Source organism: Plectrocnemia conspersa, unplaced genomic scaffold, assembly GCF_051122295.1.
Source record: "Plectrocnemia conspersa isolate PC_06_02 unplaced genomic scaffold, ASM5112229v1 ptg000012l, whole genome shotgun sequence".
Taxonomy (NCBI): Eukaryota; Metazoa; Arthropoda; class Insecta; order Trichoptera; family Polycentropodidae; genus Plectrocnemia; species Plectrocnemia conspersa.
The window spans coordinates 16,392,064-16,409,926 of record NW_028277176.1 but is presented as its reverse complement, the minus strand read 5'-3'; the positions used below and the strand labels follow the sequence as shown (position 1 = coordinate 16,409,926).

General features: G+C 31.0%; 3 protein-coding genes across 10 annotated transcripts; 2 read left to right on the top strand and 1 right to left on the bottom strand.

Annotated features, from left to right (window-relative positions):
• Positions 1 to 1,342: 1,342 nt before the first annotated feature.
• Rsod (superoxide dismutase family protein Rsod) lies at positions 1,343 to 6,169 on the top strand. Of its 2 annotated transcripts, XM_088199059.1 has the most exons (15): positions 1,343 to 1,570; positions 1,639 to 2,530; positions 2,593 to 2,861; positions 2,942 to 3,128; positions 3,198 to 3,593; positions 3,657 to 3,830; positions 3,957 to 4,128; positions 4,200 to 4,305; positions 4,365 to 4,519; positions 4,581 to 4,793; positions 4,861 to 4,995; positions 5,202 to 5,286; positions 5,354 to 5,543; positions 5,612 to 5,898; positions 5,982 to 6,169. In XM_088199059.1, exons 1-15 carry the CDS (start codon positions 1,516 to 1,518, stop codon positions 6,095 to 6,097), a joined length of 3,432 nt encoding a protein of 1,143 aa, XP_088055185.1. In that variant the 5' UTR covers positions 1,343 to 1,515; the 3' UTR covers positions 6,098 to 6,169. The 2 variants fall into 2 exon arrangements, with proteins under 2 accessions (XP_088055185.1, XP_088055184.1); XM_088199058.1 differs by having other exon boundaries at positions 2,942 to 3,593.
• A 1,078-nt stretch (positions 6,170 to 7,247) lies between these two features.
• On the top strand, positions 7,248 to 14,912 carry Oga (O-GlcNAcase). 7 transcript variants are annotated; one of them, XM_088199572.1, is made up of 20 exons: positions 7,248 to 7,357; positions 7,545 to 7,596; positions 7,662 to 7,890; positions 7,955 to 8,059; positions 8,313 to 8,610; positions 8,672 to 8,815; positions 8,877 to 8,988; positions 9,059 to 9,144; positions 9,213 to 9,367; positions 9,447 to 9,858; positions 9,990 to 10,153; positions 10,218 to 10,294; positions 10,370 to 10,562; positions 12,230 to 12,404; positions 12,798 to 12,851; positions 12,918 to 13,114; positions 13,303 to 13,391; positions 13,461 to 13,665; positions 13,735 to 13,894; positions 13,962 to 14,912. In XM_088199572.1, the coding sequence occupies exons 1-20, from the start codon at positions 7,285 to 7,287 to the stop codon at positions 14,090 to 14,092; spliced, it is 3,111 nt and encodes a 1,036-aa protein (XP_088055698.1). In that variant the 5' UTR covers positions 7,248 to 7,284; the 3' UTR covers positions 14,093 to 14,912. The 7 variants fall into 7 exon arrangements, 4 of the variants coding, with proteins under 4 accessions (XP_088055698.1, XP_088055695.1, XP_088055697.1 ...); XM_088199569.1 differs by having other exon boundaries at positions 9,447 to 9,921; XM_088199571.1 differs by having other exon boundaries at positions 9,213 to 9,379.
• A 106-nt stretch (positions 14,913 to 15,018) lies between these two features.
• LOC148228410 (uncharacterized) lies at positions 15,019 to 17,720 on the bottom strand. Its single transcript, XM_088199573.1, has 4 exons — positions 17,491 to 17,720; positions 16,700 to 17,412; positions 16,284 to 16,620; positions 15,019 to 15,118 (listed from the first exon to the last, which is right to left on the bottom strand). Exons 1-4 carry the CDS (start codon positions 17,596 to 17,598, stop codon positions 15,065 to 15,067), a joined length of 1,212 nt encoding a protein of 403 aa, XP_088055699.1. The 5' UTR covers positions 17,599 to 17,720; the 3' UTR covers positions 15,019 to 15,064.
• Between the last annotated feature and the right edge of the window lie 143 nt (positions 17,721 to 17,863).

Below are 17,863 nucleotides of genomic sequence, written 5' to 3'. Positions count from 1 at the left end.
GCTTTATGTATCCACCCTTATGAAAACACCCAGTAATTGTAAATATGTAACCACTAGAATTAAACAGTGGGCGTGAAGGCATGACCATAAAGTAACATATATTAATTGTACGCTGTTATTATAGTTTATAATTAATAAAATAGATTACAATGATTTACATACTTTGTTATAAGTCTTTTTCCTCGCTTACTTGTAGTTGTTGATTGTGTTTACCCCATTATAACGCATTGGGCTAACGACTGGCAAAAAACATTATTCCGTATGGTCAAACTCATATAACCTTTTGTTACTACTAAACTATATGATTTAAAAAAACAACGACTTTGTTCTCATTCATTTGCATAAAAGATAATACTAGTTTATATTTGTCCACCCTGTACATATACACATGCACCAGTACAAGGGCGCTCACAAGAAGAGCGGAAATTTACAATACGGATCAATATGTCAAAATAACCCTTTCACGCTAATTCGAATATGCTCGCAGGAAACATATAAAAGGGTTCGCAAGAACTTAGACACGCTCATTCACTCATTCGAGCAGCGCCGAAACATCAAATCAAGGACTACTACTCTTCGATTCAACCGGACTCAAAGATTACGTTTGTCTATTTCATGATTTTACAGTCTTTCATATTTTTTAAGAATTATAATTTAATTTTAATAAAAAAAATATTGAGGAACTAACGACAAAAATTTTAATTTTAATTTTCAAATTAACTTGTAACTACAAACAAGATTTATTGGTGTTGAGATTTTACCATTAAATAAAACATGTAAAAGTGCAGAACTAAAAACTATTTAAATTATACTTTACTTAAATTATAAAAAGGGGTACAGCCTGCAAAAACCTAAACACTGCGCTTAAATGACTTAAAAATGTGTTAAATATGCCAAACGCCTTTTAACAAAGATTATTTTAATTATAATAAATGCTTATTGAGTTATTACATGTCTAGTTTGCACACATATCAACGGTTTTGCATCTCACAATCATCTATTCGTAAATTTCCATAAAACTTTATTTAATGGTGGACAATTTACTAATTTAATAGCTCAAATAAATAAATTAATTAATTAATGAAGAAGTAAAAAAATAATTATTTTATTCATAATTTAAATACTTTTAAAGTTTATTCATAGATGTCTATTTATATTTAATTTTAATTATTATTATGACTTTTATTTTTATGTTATAATTTAATCTAAATTTTCAAGTAAGTAAATCAAAACAACATTTGAGATATTTTAAGAATTTATAATAAAATTATAATAAAATAAATTACCTGTTATATATTTGTCTCGCTTAATAGGATGTATGTCTCTTTCCATCTTCAAGTTCACTCGCCTTTCTCTTTTCGTATGCACTGCCTGTTTCTTAGAGGCATTCGACGAAACATCGTCGCAATGTTGGCGTTTACGTTTGTCAGGAGAACCATAATAGTGATATAAATTAAATATACTAATTAAAAACCATATCAACTTATCTGTGATACAATCATCCAAAACTACAATATGATTCCTAAGCATCATGTTTTGTGCTACATTCTAGTTGTACTACTTTCTAATCGTATGTATATAATATCAAAAATGAGTCATTTCTTTTAAATATTAATTTATTCTATTCATTGTGTTTAGATCTTACACAAGGTGTCGTGCTGAGAGCCTATTTGTCTCAACACGGACTCCATGGAGAAATAGAATTTTCCCAAAAGACTGAGCAAGTAATCAGCATAAGGACAAATTTGAAGCCCACCTTGCAATTCCCAGAACAGATATGGCACTGGGGGATCAGAGAATTTCCAGTGGACTATTCGGACATAAGCGACGAGCGATGCTCAGATTTCAACCTTGGAAAAGAAATTATCATTCTTACTGAAGAGTTGGGCTATTTAACTCTGCCTGGAAATGAGAGTACTGAGTATGAAAGTATGAATGTGTTTACAGGTGAAAATGGATTCTGGGGGAAAAGTTTATTGTTGATCTCTCCTGAAAATGAAAAGAGAATCTGTGCCACTATCGTTTCAAACGATAGAACAGTTGAAAGAGTCGCCGTTGCTAAATTTAAAACTCCAATAGCTGGATCAATATATTTCAGATGGATAGCATCTAAAGAATTTGATCACACTGACACATTCATTCAAACAGATCTATATCATGTGCAGAATATTACTAATGAGAATCCTCTTACGGAGCATAATTGGAAGATTTTTGTCACAGACATCTTTGATTCAGGCAACGATAAATCAGAAGAAAATTGCAACATTTTACAATTGGTGTATGATCCTCAAATTAAAGGCAATGGAAAAGGAGTGGGCGATATTGATGTCAGACTTGGAAAAGTCAAAGTTGCTACCGACGCCATAAGACATAGAATAAAAACATTCCATAAAGACGACGGATTAACATTACTACCTAGCGACTTAGGTGGACCTCATCGTACTTTGTACATAGTCGTATTCGACGATAAACATTCTGATTCATTCTTAGCGTGCGCAAAAATCAGACATCATCACCCAAGATATGCCAAGTAAGCTGTTCACTATAAATATACATTTACTACATATATATTTAACATTGCTTACTTTTTAGAGCACTGATTAACTTAGAAGGCGTAAAAGGCGAAATTGAATTCAAACAGCAATCCAGATTTGATCCTACATGGATAAATTTCAACTTATCTGCATCTGACGGTACATATAAATCTTCGTTGCAGTACGCAAGTTCAGTTTTGACGTACGAAATAGCTGAATTGCCCATATCTCCTATAACATTACCATCAGGGCCGATAAATGTGTGTAATACATCAGGACACGTATATAATCCAAAAAATATTGATATCAAATCTATACCACCTTCAGGTAATATCATTACATTATTAGATATATAAATAATATATTTTTACATTTCATATAAGTATTGTTTTTTTTAATATGTAAAGGTTTAGGAACTCAGGATCAATATAGAATCGGTGATCTATTTGGAAAACTTAAAGGTCATACAGAATATTTAATTCATAAATATTTACTGCCCAATTTAAGTAACGAATTGAGTGGTTCGTATTGGGATGTGTTTTTACCTTTACAAGGACCCAACAGCATAATTCATAGGACTGCAATCATCAAAAGGTTATTTAAATTTCTCACTTGGTTTTATACTTATTATTTTAAATGTAACTCATTAGATAATATATTTAGACATGAAAATAAATCATCAGTGTGCGGATCTATAGCGCTCTACGACATGAGCACCAAATACCAAACGCAAATGGCAACGGCACAAGTGATTCTCAGATATCCATTAGTAGGACGAGTGATATTTAGACAACCAAAAGATGAGCCCTGGACAGATACAACTGTTATATTTGAATATTTAGTACACGCAGACGGAGCAAATCTAAACAACTCTTTTGTGCACCGTTGGGCTATACATGATTCACCACCTAATCAAGATTTCTATAATTGGACTGGAAGATGTTTGAGTGCAGGAAAAGTGTACAATCCTTACAAAGTTGATTTTGATCCAAAAGCACCGGATGCTACGTGTTCATTTGTAAATCCTGATAAATGCAGAATGGGTGATATGTCAACACGGTATGTTGTTTTAAATTCTTTGCTTAAAAAATATTGTTTCATTAATTCAACTAAAATTTACAGACATGGAACATTAGGAGTAGCTGGTAGGAAAAACAACAGTGCAATCATATCTAGAAAAATATTCACAGATCCAATGCTTCCATTGAGTGGTCCACATTCAATTATTGGTAAATCTTTAGTAATTTATGATGATCATGGACCAGTAGCTAGAGGGGAAAGAATGGCCTGTTCTATGTGAGTAATCATAATATCTTTAAAAGCTACATACAGAGCATATAATAACACTTCAATCAACCATTTTAACTATTATGCTCATAATAATACACTTCAGAAATAATATCACCCTCAAACTATCTTTAGAATTGGTGGATTATACAGAAGAAAAGCCGTAGTTAAAGACTGGTATCCAAACGGTAACACTTTACATGTTAGAGGTAAACTGGAATTTCTTCAACAAACCGAATATGATCAAACAAATATAGAAATTGACATAGAAGGACTGTCGGACGTGGATGATTATCAAATTCATATGGTAAAATTAATATATATAAATCATATTTTAATTAAAATTATATTTATTTTTTCAAGTATATTTATTTCTAGACACCAGTAGAAGGTGCTCTAGAGTTTCCTTGTGAACGATCAACTCTATATGATACATACAATCCTCAACATGTGAATGAAAATAATTCACCTGCATCAACATTAGGTATGATTTGAATCAAATAATTATTAAATATCACTACTGTGTCTAATTAAATTCTACAGGAACTATAGATCAATATAAAATTGGTGATTTGAGTGGAAAATTTGGATCATTACAAGGACATACCAAATTCATGGGTTTTTATAACGATACTAAGCTTTCTCTATTTGGACAACAAAGCATATTAGGAAGATCAGTCGTGATTCACAAAAAATCGGTAATATAATGCAATTTTAGAATAAAATTATTGTACTTAATTTTACAATCTTGCTCCATAGAACAAAAATCAACCTTGGGCTTGCTCGTCGATCGAAAGAGGCTACAGTCCTTCCGAAGCGAGAGAATTGCGAGCAATCGCATCTTTTCATCATCCTGCTGGATACGCTTATGGATATGTTAGAATGACTCAATTGATCTACAATGATGGAAGTCAGAGTGATACAATCATTGAAACAAATCTGAGACATCCGGGTGTTAATGATCGAAATACTGTAAGTACAATTTGCTTTATACGCATATTAGTGTTTATTGTAAGTAACCTTATTGTGGCATTTATAGACTAGAAATCATGGATGGGCAATCTTTGTGAATCCAGTTGGAGTCGACGCTACCGTTAAACCTACAGTGACCCGTTGCGTCGCTGGTGGATATAGATGGAATCCATATTACACACAATTAGCTGATCCTTTAAATGTACGTCCATATATAACACTGTAAAATATATATTAACCTGGCGTATGTATAAGTATGTACTGAAATCAAATAGTTTAATTACATACTTATATTTGTATCATTACAATTTAACACATATTGTATCTTTGTATATTTGTAGCAAACAAAATCATGTTTGTTTTTAAATCAAATTATAAACTAAATGTGTAACATATGTCCAATTTTAGGAAGATTTATATAATCAAGAATGTAATGCTGAAAATCCACTAAGATGTCACGTTGGTGATCTTACTGCTAGATTGGGAACAATAAGTTAGATTATATATATATTTTTTATCAAACTACATAAAAACATTATTGACTGAAAATTGTATTTTAGATATGGGACTAGGAAGACAAATGTTCACAGACTCCAATTTTCCCTTGGAAGGTGTCGTTACTGCTATGGGAAGATCCATAGTTATTTTGAGTCCAGACCACAGCTCTGAAAGATTTGCTTGTGCTAACATAGAGCCAGATAATGATATTGTAAAATATGCTAATATAAGGAGACCACCAAGATTTGTTCTGTATGTAGTATTTTCAAACCTTTTTATTAATTATCTATTTATAAAATAATGTATTATGATTTTTTTAGTACTCAATTCATTAATGATGTGCGACATGTCATGGGTTTACCCGAATGGATGCTTACAGTGGATTCGAGGAAAACGAAAACCCTGCACAACGATGCTTGCGTTCAATTTCTTTTACATTTCAAAGGGCCACATGTTACTAAAATAGAAGAAGATTTTACAAAGCTTTTAACTACGGGGAAATTAGATCAGCCAAGTGTTTCTGTTCCTGGATTTACAGACCCAAAAAGGAAGAAAAAGATATCTTATAGACAATGCGGTGTGAGAGACCCGAATGAAAAAAACAAACGTTAGTATAAAATCTATTTTTATTTATTTTTTTATAAAGATAATGATATTTTAACTATCAGTATATTTATTTATTTATTTCAGAAAAGCAATATCATCCGTTTTTCTTCCATAACTATGGCAACAAATTAGAAATAAACTCATTTGTGATATCATCATTAACAATTTTACAAATTACTGTTTTCTATTATTATAAATAATGCGATCTTATGTATTCGTAATGAAAAATATTTTTTATCAAATATATAATAATATTGCATTGTCTTTAATTATAACTCTATTTTTTTATTAATTTCATATTTATGTATAGATATTTTCTTAAATTGAACGTAACCAAAAACATTAAACTAGCAACTAATTTAAAATAATATTACAATTACAATAGCATGACTTTTATCATTTCCATGAAGTAATAATAATATACATATTTTCTCTTTAAAATTCATAAACATATTACACATACTTCAGTTATGGCATGATAACATATGATGTCGTTGATGGCACAATATTTAAAATCCTTTGAATTACTCAACACTCCGATGCCATTCAGTAATAAAGAGCAGAGAAATATAGAATACAATGAAGAAATAGCAGCTATTTATTAGTCACCGAAGTATTTTTTTCTGTGTAAAATGCATTAGCGTAAAGCTGTTATATTCTGCACGTGAGTGTAAATAAATAAATGTTCTGTTCCCATCTATTCGTCAATACATATGTTTTATATAATTGTTGAATTATTCCATAATTGTTAACTGTAATATAGTTGAAAGTCTATATACAAAATATGTCAAAAGGAGCCATAAGAAAAGCCCAAAAGCTGCGAATGCCGACGAATCGATAATTCCGGGTCTTTGGCCACACTTTTACTTACAGCCGCAATATTCTCGTTTGAATAAGCGCCACGATTATGTACAGGCCTTACCCTATCTCGAACGCTTCCAGCCTCTTCAATTTTTTTTACAACGTTGCGAATTACTTACTTAGTAAGATGATGAAATTGACCATAATCTTCGCGTATATTTCGATACACAGCTCGTACAGAATTGTTATTTTTTGTAGAACAATTGAACAAGCGGTAGTTAAGCGATCCATTTCGTAAATGTGTTGTTGCAAAATAGAATTTTACACTTTGAACACGCGTGATTATTGACAGTTGTCTGATTTACAATGCTGATAATATAGGAAACTCGAATGTGATCAACAAAAAAGTACCTTTAATTGACACTTGAAAATCAGTTTAAATGTATTTTACTTTTTAATTTATAAATATTAGAGAGAAAAAATCGATCGTTGCTTTATTTATTTAAATTTTCTGTATCATAGTCAAAAAAAATCGTGCTTTGGCCAAATAGACTGACATGTTATAGAAAGTGGCGAGACATCGAACATGACGAGCCCCTTGACTTCTTCCACCAACGAATCAGAACAGCGTACCAATTTTATATGTGGAGTAGTTGAAGGTCAGTTTGCAATGCGGTTAATCTTCATAACATTAGATTCGCCAATGTCCCCAAAAAATTCAATTAACTCACAAAAAAAATCAATCAAAGCATACCTATTTATTTAATTAATGCACATCAACAAAAAGGTTATCATTGTGGCATTAAATCTGTCATTTACATGTAATTGCATTTGTTTTTATGTCAGGTTTTTACGGGCGACCATGGACGACGGAACAAAGAAAAGACCTATTTCAAAAGTTAGTTTTACCACTCGATTTATATTTTATATTTGTGTAAATATATTAACGCGTTTTTTAAACAGGATGAAAAAATGGGGTATGGATTCGTACGTATACGCCCCGAAAGATGATTACAAACATCGTGCTTATTGGAGAGAATTGTATACTGTGGAAGAAGCCGAACACCTTACTGGCCTTATAAACGCTGCCAAAGCGAAAGACGTTACTTTTTATTATGCACTCTCGCCAGGATTAGATATTACGTATAGTAATCAAAAGGAAATTAATACGCTCAAACGAAAATTAGAACAAGTACATATAAAAAATGCACTGGTTATGAATTATAATTTTTTATTAATATTTAATATTATTTTAGGTTTCTCAATTTGGCTGTACAGCTTTCGCTTTACTGTTTGACGATATAGAACCAGAAATGAGCGAAGCAGACAAGGATATGTTTCAAAGCTTCGCACACGCACAGGTAGCTATTGATAAAATATGTCAATTTTCCTTTTTGATATTAATATTTTTTAGTCATGTAACAATAATTAGTAGCCTTTTCTCGAAATCTCACATTATATTAAATTTATTCATTCAAAATCAACCAAGCCTTCCAAATTTTTTTACACACTTAGATTCGCAGGGGAAAAATTTGCCACAGCGCATATACAGTTTATTGCCTTTAAGTCTTAACATACTGATATTTGTATTCATTAAAAAAATATTTTTTTAAGGTTTCGATTACAAATGAAATACAACAGCACTTAGGAGGAGCTGCCGTTAAATTTCTCCTGTGTCCTACTCAATATTGCGGCACAAGAGCACTTCCGACAGTATCTAGTTCTGAATATCTATCAACACTTGGAGAGAAACTATCATCTGAAATTAATATTATGTGGACAGGTCAGAAAGTAATTTCAAAAATATTGACTCCAGCATGCATTGAAGAAATTACACGAGTTTTACGTAGACCGCCAGTTATATGGGACAATCTTCACGCTAATGATTACGATCAGAAGAGAATGTTCTTAGGTACTATTGATATTTATTATTGAAATAAAAGTTGTATTAATCACTCAATAAAACATTTTAGGTCCTTATTCTGGTAGATCACCAGAATTAATACCACTGCTACGTGGAGTATTATCTAATCCCAATTGCGAATACAATGCAAACACTGTGCCAATAAGAACGCTTGCACATTGGGCGAATTGTTGCATAGATGCTGCCACCAATTGTATGTTTAAATATATTTATAATTAAATATAATGATTTTTTACAGTATAATTTAATTACAGTTACACATATATCTGCCGAAATGAAATTAGAACAAGAAGGTGATGATGATGATGGAGATGATGTTCCAATTTGTTTGAATAAGCATGTTTATCACCAAAGACAAGCGTTAAGGTTTATAATAATTTTAATCTAGTATTTGTATTATGTATTATTTCAATTATTTATAAATATTTCATTACAGAAATGCTGTCACTGAATGGTTGCCTGAATTTTCTATTGAAAAGAGTGCTTCTGGACCGATTGTAAAACCACAACCTGTCATAAATGGTTCGAACATAATACAGATATCAGTTAATTTACAACAATAGAATGCTATAGTTTATTTTTAATTTCAGTTGCATCAGTTCCTATAATACCAATCATGCCCTCGGTCAATACGTGCATGTCTCTCACAACAACGACTTCGACAGCGAGTAACAGTTCTCTCGGAACCACCACAACCAACTGCATTCCAACAGTAAATACGAGTCAATTGCAAGCTCTAGCCGATGTATGCACGACCGTGAGTCATGATTTTAGTCATCACTATTCCTAAAAACTATAAATCGCTATATTTTTTCTATTTCCAGGTATCATCCGTAGAAAACTTCAATCCCGCCTCTAACCCCGTCATGAATTCACTAGTATCAGCCACAAAAGTTGTGACTAACGAAGCGATCCAGAATCCCATACCTCCGTTGATCACGTCGAACATCACTCTACCTTCAGAAATACCCGTCTCTACAATACCTATACCGATAATGGGAATGAAATCGTTCGACGACGATAAAGAGCCAGATCAAGAATCATTGAAAAACGAACATTCGAAATCTGACAGCGATTCTCCGATGCTAGACATTGGATCAGATTCAAACAAATCTTCAGATGCATCCAATGACGGTATACAATCAAACGGATTAGGACGTGTAAACGGCAATGGAAATGTATCGCACGAGAACGACTCGGAAGATAAACTGGAAAATATTGACGACGATAGCAACGGTGAGATTATCGTCGATGAGCCTAACGAAAAAGATATGACTAACGGTGCTATGAGTATTGGAGGTTAATATCTTCTAAAATGTTTTGTTTGATTTAATTTCTAACAATTTTGAGCATTTTTTTATTTTTAGAATCTCCTTGCACACTTAGTCCTTTACACACATCTGAAAACGCGATGGAATGTACTCCAGAGCAAGAAAATCCACCTATTGACATAGCTAATGAAAAGATTAACGTTGAAAACGATAATTTGAATTCAGATGCTGATGTTGTAATGGCGGAAGATAATAATGAAGTAATTCAATATTTGAGACACACATAATTCAGATTATTTTATAATAAATTCCTATCAATTTCAGAACGGAATAATGCAAGTAGAACCGACAACACCGCTGCATAACGAAATGGTCGTTGAACCAGTGGAAGTGAAAGAAAAGTAAATAATCAATAATGTTAATATTTTAGTAAGAACTACTTCAAATTTTAATTATAATTTTTGCAATCTATTTAGCTTTTCAGATGACCTTACCGTTGACGATCTTATGCTACTGTGCGATCTCTTCTATTTGCCTTTCGAGCATGGAAGTCAAGCTTTGAAGCTGCTTCAAGAGTTCAATTGGCTGAAAAGCAACGCTCCGGTGCTCATTGGGTGTTCTAAAAATGCTCTACATAACGTTAAGAACGGCGTTATCAGTAAAGAAGACGTAAGTTTGTCTTTGGCGGTGATAAAAAATCCATGTTTATATGTAAAAATCTCATTAATATTTTTTTTATTTAATAAGCAATCAATGAAAAATGCAGAATCAAGCAGTTTGGATTTATTTTTATTATTAATTATTATTATTATTTTAGAAACAGATAACGATTTTGGATCAACTCTACATTTATGCTTCTTAAAAACTGATCATATATTTTTCCAGCTTGTTGCAGATATTATTTACAGATTTCTGTTGCAGTTCATGTGATCTACTAACTTACGACTATATGAAAAAAGAGTATTTAACTGAATACCTTATTTCATACAGATTTCTATTAATATTATATTTTTACAGTTTTTCCTGGATTCAATTATATTTTATTTGATAATGTTCGGTTTTTTTAAATTACTTCAAAATAATTTATTGCATTATAGTTATGCACAAAACAGGAACTAGTAAAATCAATACTATAATTCTCAAAGTTTGCCCTTCTATTTGTCTCACTAAAAAAATTTACGGTATTATATTTTTACAGAACGTTTTGCTGTGAATTTCTGGGTCAATGTATATTTTAAAATATTTTGTAGGTATTTAGATAGTTATTTATATTACAACATTTATTTAGTAACAGGATTTAAAGATTTTTTTATTATTTTTCCGAACCCTATTAATATATGAAAGACTATAAAATTAAATTCTCTATTTAAGAGATAATGCCAGTTAAAGCATATTTATTTTACCCCAAATAAAATAATGGACGAAAAATGGGCTACCAGAATTCGCCGATTATCGAAGCTTAGACGAATAGGGAAAAAGGCTTATTTAGACCAATCGCTATACTGTTAAACTCCGCCTATAACATCCACCCTCACTAACGAAGCAAATACATGTCTCCCGGGTGACCCTTTTATAAGTAAAACCATTGTGGTCGCTTTATGATTACGACAAAAGACAACAAATAATAATTGCTAAGCAAAATTGCATATTATTTGACGCATGTCTGAAGGACCACATCAAATAATTACTGCAGTTATGTAGTTTTGAATATGCTAATTAACGCTAAAAGTCTATAAAGCTATTGTTAGTTGAATTGCTCTTTAAATTCTTGAGTGTTCCAAATATGACGAATTCTCTCCTGTTTGTATTATAAAATACCTTTATTCGATAGACACTTTTTACTAGACCTATTTTAATTTTTGATCCCCTGCAATATGAAAACCAATTTAAAATAGTAATGCCTAATTAAAAACTTACATACTTGAGAATAAATAACCAGTTAAAAAGCATCAATGATATTGCTTAAAAATTCGGACTTCCTACTTTCTGCATAACTACACACAATATATATTATATTCAAATTATGTTATAGAAAATATTGGAGAAACTAAAAGAAGAAAGCCAGATTTTAAATTAAAACATCACTTTTTTTCAGATATGCTGATATTTTTAAAGAACTGCTCTTACAAATATATTTTTAAAAGGTCATTTAAATGTGAAGTCAGCCAACTTGTATAATTTATTATTTCATCAAAATTGTAGGTTAGCCTTATTCACCTTTTAAATGACCTGAATGTGCTATTCAATTTATCAAGATTAACACGCAAAACCGTGTTGTGCCAGAAAGCAACCGTAGGAACGTTGAACAATTAATAATATTTTTTTAACTGTACCAGTGTCAGGAGTGGCATGAACACAAACAGAAATTCAACAAGATGTGCGATCGAGTTACGCAGATGTCGAGGCGTCTATCAAGCTGTGCCAATAGGGAGCTGCTCCACGACCTGTGCGGCTACGTGTGGGACTTGCGCGCCGTCGTCAGTCTTCTTCATTCATACGTCAAATGGCTCGGTAAACCACAACAATACCCACTATACTTTAAACCAGTGGGTAGAGCAGCAATATCTCTATCCTCCAAACGTATATAGATATATACATATAAACGATTCTCTGGATTCCACTCTCCTCAATCATGCACGCTTTTATTGTTTTGTACTTTTATTTTTATTATATTTTAGAAAGACGTTGGATGATTGACAATAAAAGTTCTTTCAGAAGAGTTCCTTATGAAGATGTATTTAGTGGCGATTCGTATTAATTTTTATCTACTGTATATGCTCCTCGATTGCGGAATGCTTACAATCAAATTATTAAGTAGATAAAGATTGATCTAGGCTGAACAACGTTTATTAAATCATTAATTACGTTAATGAGTATTGTTTTAACAATATGTATTTGTTATAGCGCTCGCCAAGTTCCCTTCCAACATAAGCCATTATACGCAGGGTAGTTACACATGTAAGTTATCTATTTCGTGATATTATATAATATGTAAATTAATTTAATTAAGTAATAATTTTTTAGGGTTTTCGAAAGGTTGGAAAGAAGCTTTCATGTCTGGAGATCAAGAACCGTGGGTCTTTCGCGGAGGATTAACTGCCGATCTGCAAAGGTTAATGCCGATAGACAACGGTAACGACCTCTTAGTGTATAAACTACCTTCGTGGCCCATGGCTGAACTGTACTCCATCAGGCCTTATGCAGAATCTGATAAAGAAAAGGTATGATCACATAAAAGATATATTTTTAACCATACAATCTTGGTCATAATATATCCTAATAAATGCATGCAAATAGCTATCATCCTATATCAGTCTACCTAATGGATTAATTATCATACAAAATCCAAAAAATAAAGACGACACAGCCATTATTTTTACATTAAATAATTAATTATTTGTATATTCAGTTATATAATATTTGCTGGAGGACAAGTCAAGATGGTATGGATTGTTCAGATATTTTCCCGACAGAATTGCAATCTTTACCTGCTGACAAGTAATATCTATTCTATTATATTTTTAATTTATTTAATAATCATATTTTAATCTCATTATATATCATCAGATTAATCGGCAAATATTTGACGTTGCAACCAGATTTGTGTATGGTTCTCGAAAATGAAGCTGGAAGCATTATGGGATTCGCTTGCGCCACTTTAGATGGACGCATCTTGCAGAGACGGAAAGAAAGAGAGTACGCTCCGCGTATGAGACGAAAATATCCTGCAAAACTCATAAACGCTCAAAGCACTCTGCATGCGTCAGTAAAGGTATAAAAAATACTATAAACATTATATAATCAATCATAATATATATTATATGAGATAATATATTTTTAGGCATACATTCAAAGTTTCTATCAATTCAAGTATTCGTTACCAGATACAGTGCATCGATACCATCCAGCAGAAATTTGTTGCTATATTTTGCCTGATTGTAATGATAGTTCGGCTACCAAAAGACTCATAACCTGCATTTTAGCGGCAATCAGAGCTAATGGTATTTGTAATAATTGATTTATTAATATATTGATGCGTCTGTTTGCTTTATTATGTTCTTGTTATAGGTACATTTGGTGTCCATACTCAAATCAATTCCACCGACCATCATTTCAATCAATTTTTTACAAAATTGGGATTCGTCGAACTGAGTCAAGACACAATCAATAATCGCATATATTTAGGAAGGACATTTTAGCACGAATATAACAATGAGCAGAAGTATCACCTAAAAGAACATCATGCATCTAAAAATTCTGTTAACAATTGTCCGTACAAGTGTACTTGTAAAACTATAAAATTTACTCATTTAAAAGAGCCTAACAAACATTTACTTGTTGTAATGTATCCAATTTGTAAACGTAGAGTTTGCGTTTTAAACAAGGATAAGAGTCATTATGCTAATTAAAAAAACGCACAATGAACTCAATTATAATACAAAAGTAGACATATGTTTAATTTAATATTGTCTACTATATACTCATATATCTTTCAAAAATTATATTATACTAGCTTGCATTTTTTATAAGTAGTATTAAGCTGTGATTGATAAATGGTACATTTGATTCAACTAACTTGTAAATGAATCAATTTTACTTATCAATTAACCAACTATTATGATTTTGTTGTAATTCTAATGTGTATATCTGACATTTATTCAATTATAATTAGATTACTTGATTAATTAGTTAAAACAAGACTATAGATTTATGGTATTAGTGTGATTTTTATATGCTATATACATTATACGTAATATATAAATATTTCAATTCAATACTTATTGGTGTTGGCGTGATCATCTTTTTTTTGTATTTTTACAATATATATAAAAAAATGTTTTTTATAAAATTATTCAACATATGTATTATATAAATGTATTTGATTTTTTATATCTGTGTATATATACACGTGTGATACATATTTTTTGTAATGTGTGTATTAGTTAGCCAACACTGGTGTATTTTTATTTTATGTAATTATTTTACGAAATATATATAATATTAAGCAATCACAATAAACAATTGTTTATGTATTTTCTATGTAGTTCCTACAAATAAATTAAGAATCGTTGACATATCAGCTATTGTTCAATGGGAATATTTTAATATAAATAAATACAATAAAAGCGGGAACATCAATTTTATTTTCACCTAATAAAAATTAATCCATTTTAGATATCATTTTCAGATTTCAATTTATCTATCTGTTTCTTGATCTCTGAAAGCTAAAAAAAAGATCAGAATATATTTTTTTACACATAATTTAATAGGTTGAGTATTAAGTCATTGTGGTTTTCTTATGTATATAACTAGCTCATTTTCATTTGTGTTTTAACAATTTAGAGGCATCAAGTAAAATCAGAATACATATACAGTGGTATCTCGGTATACGTCCTTAATCCGTTCCAGATCCTTGGACATATACCAAACGTATTTTTCGCGTACGTGTTGTAACTCATACGAGTTGCGCATGCGCGATTTTTTTAACTATACAAGTTATAGCATGCACGGGGGTCGTATTCCAAACGAAGGTCTTATACCAAGCAAAATGTTTCTCGTCCAAACAGGACGTATACCAAGTTGGACTTATTCCAAAGCAGACGTATACCGAAGTACCACTGTATATGTATATAAGAAATTTTCATTTTTTTGTTTCGAAAAATGTATAAATGCTACATTGCTATTGAAAGATATCAGATATTCATGGCAATTATACTATAAACATGCCAAAGACGCAATTTTGACTAAATAAGTTTATAATGTAGATAGCTCGTCATAGAAATACGAAAGATATTTACAAGGTTCACAAGAATTTTCTTCTGCTATTTAATTGACATGTACAGGTAAAACTAATGAACGTACAGTTTGTTGCTTATCATTTGCAAATGATAATTTCATAGTCGTGGGAGACAGTTAATTCCCAAGGAGTAATAATTTTATTGCTATGGAAGGAGGTTTAAAGACCTTGGAAATCTAGCCTTAATTCAATAGTTGCATGAGACCCATTCGCAATTACAACATACTAGACCCAACCTCCTACCTGAGCTGTCGCGAGTGACAGTCGTAGTTGAGTAAACCGACGTATAACTATTTATAGTGTTCTGCATCTCACATCATATTAAGATCTCATAAATCATTTAGCATTTGCAGACTATTATTGGCGAATGCCTTTTACTTTCCTTAAGTTTCTACATAGAACAATTTAAAATGTTTAATATATCGTGACACATTAAAAAGCTCACCAAAACATGTTACAATATATAATTTCTAATAAATCGAAATATCCATTAGGAAATAGATAGCATATAAGATCAAATTTATAAAATCAGGGAGGGAGTTGAGCAAAAAACACAATAGCTTAATATTCAATTCGAATTGAAAATAAATTACCATTTTAATTTCACAACTTATCATCTTTTTCTCAGTTCTAGGTGACCATTCGTAATTTTCTGTCCTCATCGAGTTCATGCTATCGATTATTTCATCAATTTTCATCTGCATATTTGATTGTTTCTTTGTAATTTTGACTGGCTTTGATTTGATCCTGATGTTCTTCTTATATTTATCTGGCAAATCTTTTTCTATATCAGCTCTCGTTAAGATCTTCACATAGTTTAAATCAGTATCATAAGGTATATTCGCAAGATTCAAGGCATAATACATCTTTTTGGTATCCAGTTTATATTCATTGTAATCCTTCCGCCAGTTTTTCAATGCCTCCAAAGATCTGCAAATAATTAAGTTATAAAATTAAATATTATATTACATTCAGCAAATAAAATGTATATTTATATATTATATAATACTTTCGATCCTGTAAAACCTTCTCTCTTTTATTTAGCAATTCTCTCTTCCTTCTTAACCAATTATCCCTCAAAAGATTTTCTTCAACCTTTATATCATATTCGTCAATAGATTTACCGACTCTTTTCAAATAACGATCAGTGTTTTTAATCGGATGCACAATTTTCTTGTTTCTTGTTAAAAAATCTAAAGATTTACTTTTATTCAAATTAATTTTACGCTTATTTATCTTTGCTAGTTCATTTTTATCTACTTCGACTTCTAAAGGACTGATTTCCTCTCTGCAAGAATCTTCAGTGCTTATATCGTCTCGGCTTAGTTTAGTCATCATACAAATTGGATCATCCAACAAATGCTCGCTCTTTAATGAAACATCCAAGATTTTCTTTCCTATACCCTTCTCTTTTTTATATTCATGATCTAGAAAATTTAATAATGCTTCCACGCCACAATTGATAATGTATCGTTTAGGATAAATAATCGGATTTCCCGATAACTGCAAATATTTCAAGTTCTTCACCGTGCCCAAGACGATAGGTAGATATGATATTCTATTATTTTGCAATAGCATTGTTTCAATATTTGTATGATTCTCAATAGATTCCGGTATTCTTTCAATTTGATTGTTTCTTACGTCAAGCCATTTTAAAGACGGAGCGTCAAGAAACAAATATTGAGGCAAATCTCTAAGATTATTGCATTCTAAATACAGATACTAAAAAAAACATGTAATCAAGCAATCAATTTAAAATGAAATGTATACTAAATAATACTAAAGTTATTTATATTCAACCTGTAAATGACTGAGTTCTACAAACGGAAAATCTATTATCTTTTTATTGCTGAAGTCCAAAACTATAGATTTATCATCGGATACTTTGATCTCATCTTTGTTGGTCATTGTAGAAGAAAATTTGTTTTTGTTTGATCAATCACCATATTTAAATTTATGCAATAGTGATGTGAAATAGTAACAGTAAGTTATAATGCCACTTTTTTATATAATGAATAATTATTATTTTTAATTTTAAAAAACATTAATAAAATTGAAATTAATCCTTTTACAGCGACTGATATTTTTGCGAACCATCTCGAAATTTCCTAATATGTGGGGGAGAACCTGTTTATGCCATCAGTTATTTGAATATTGTTTCAGTAAATTAAAG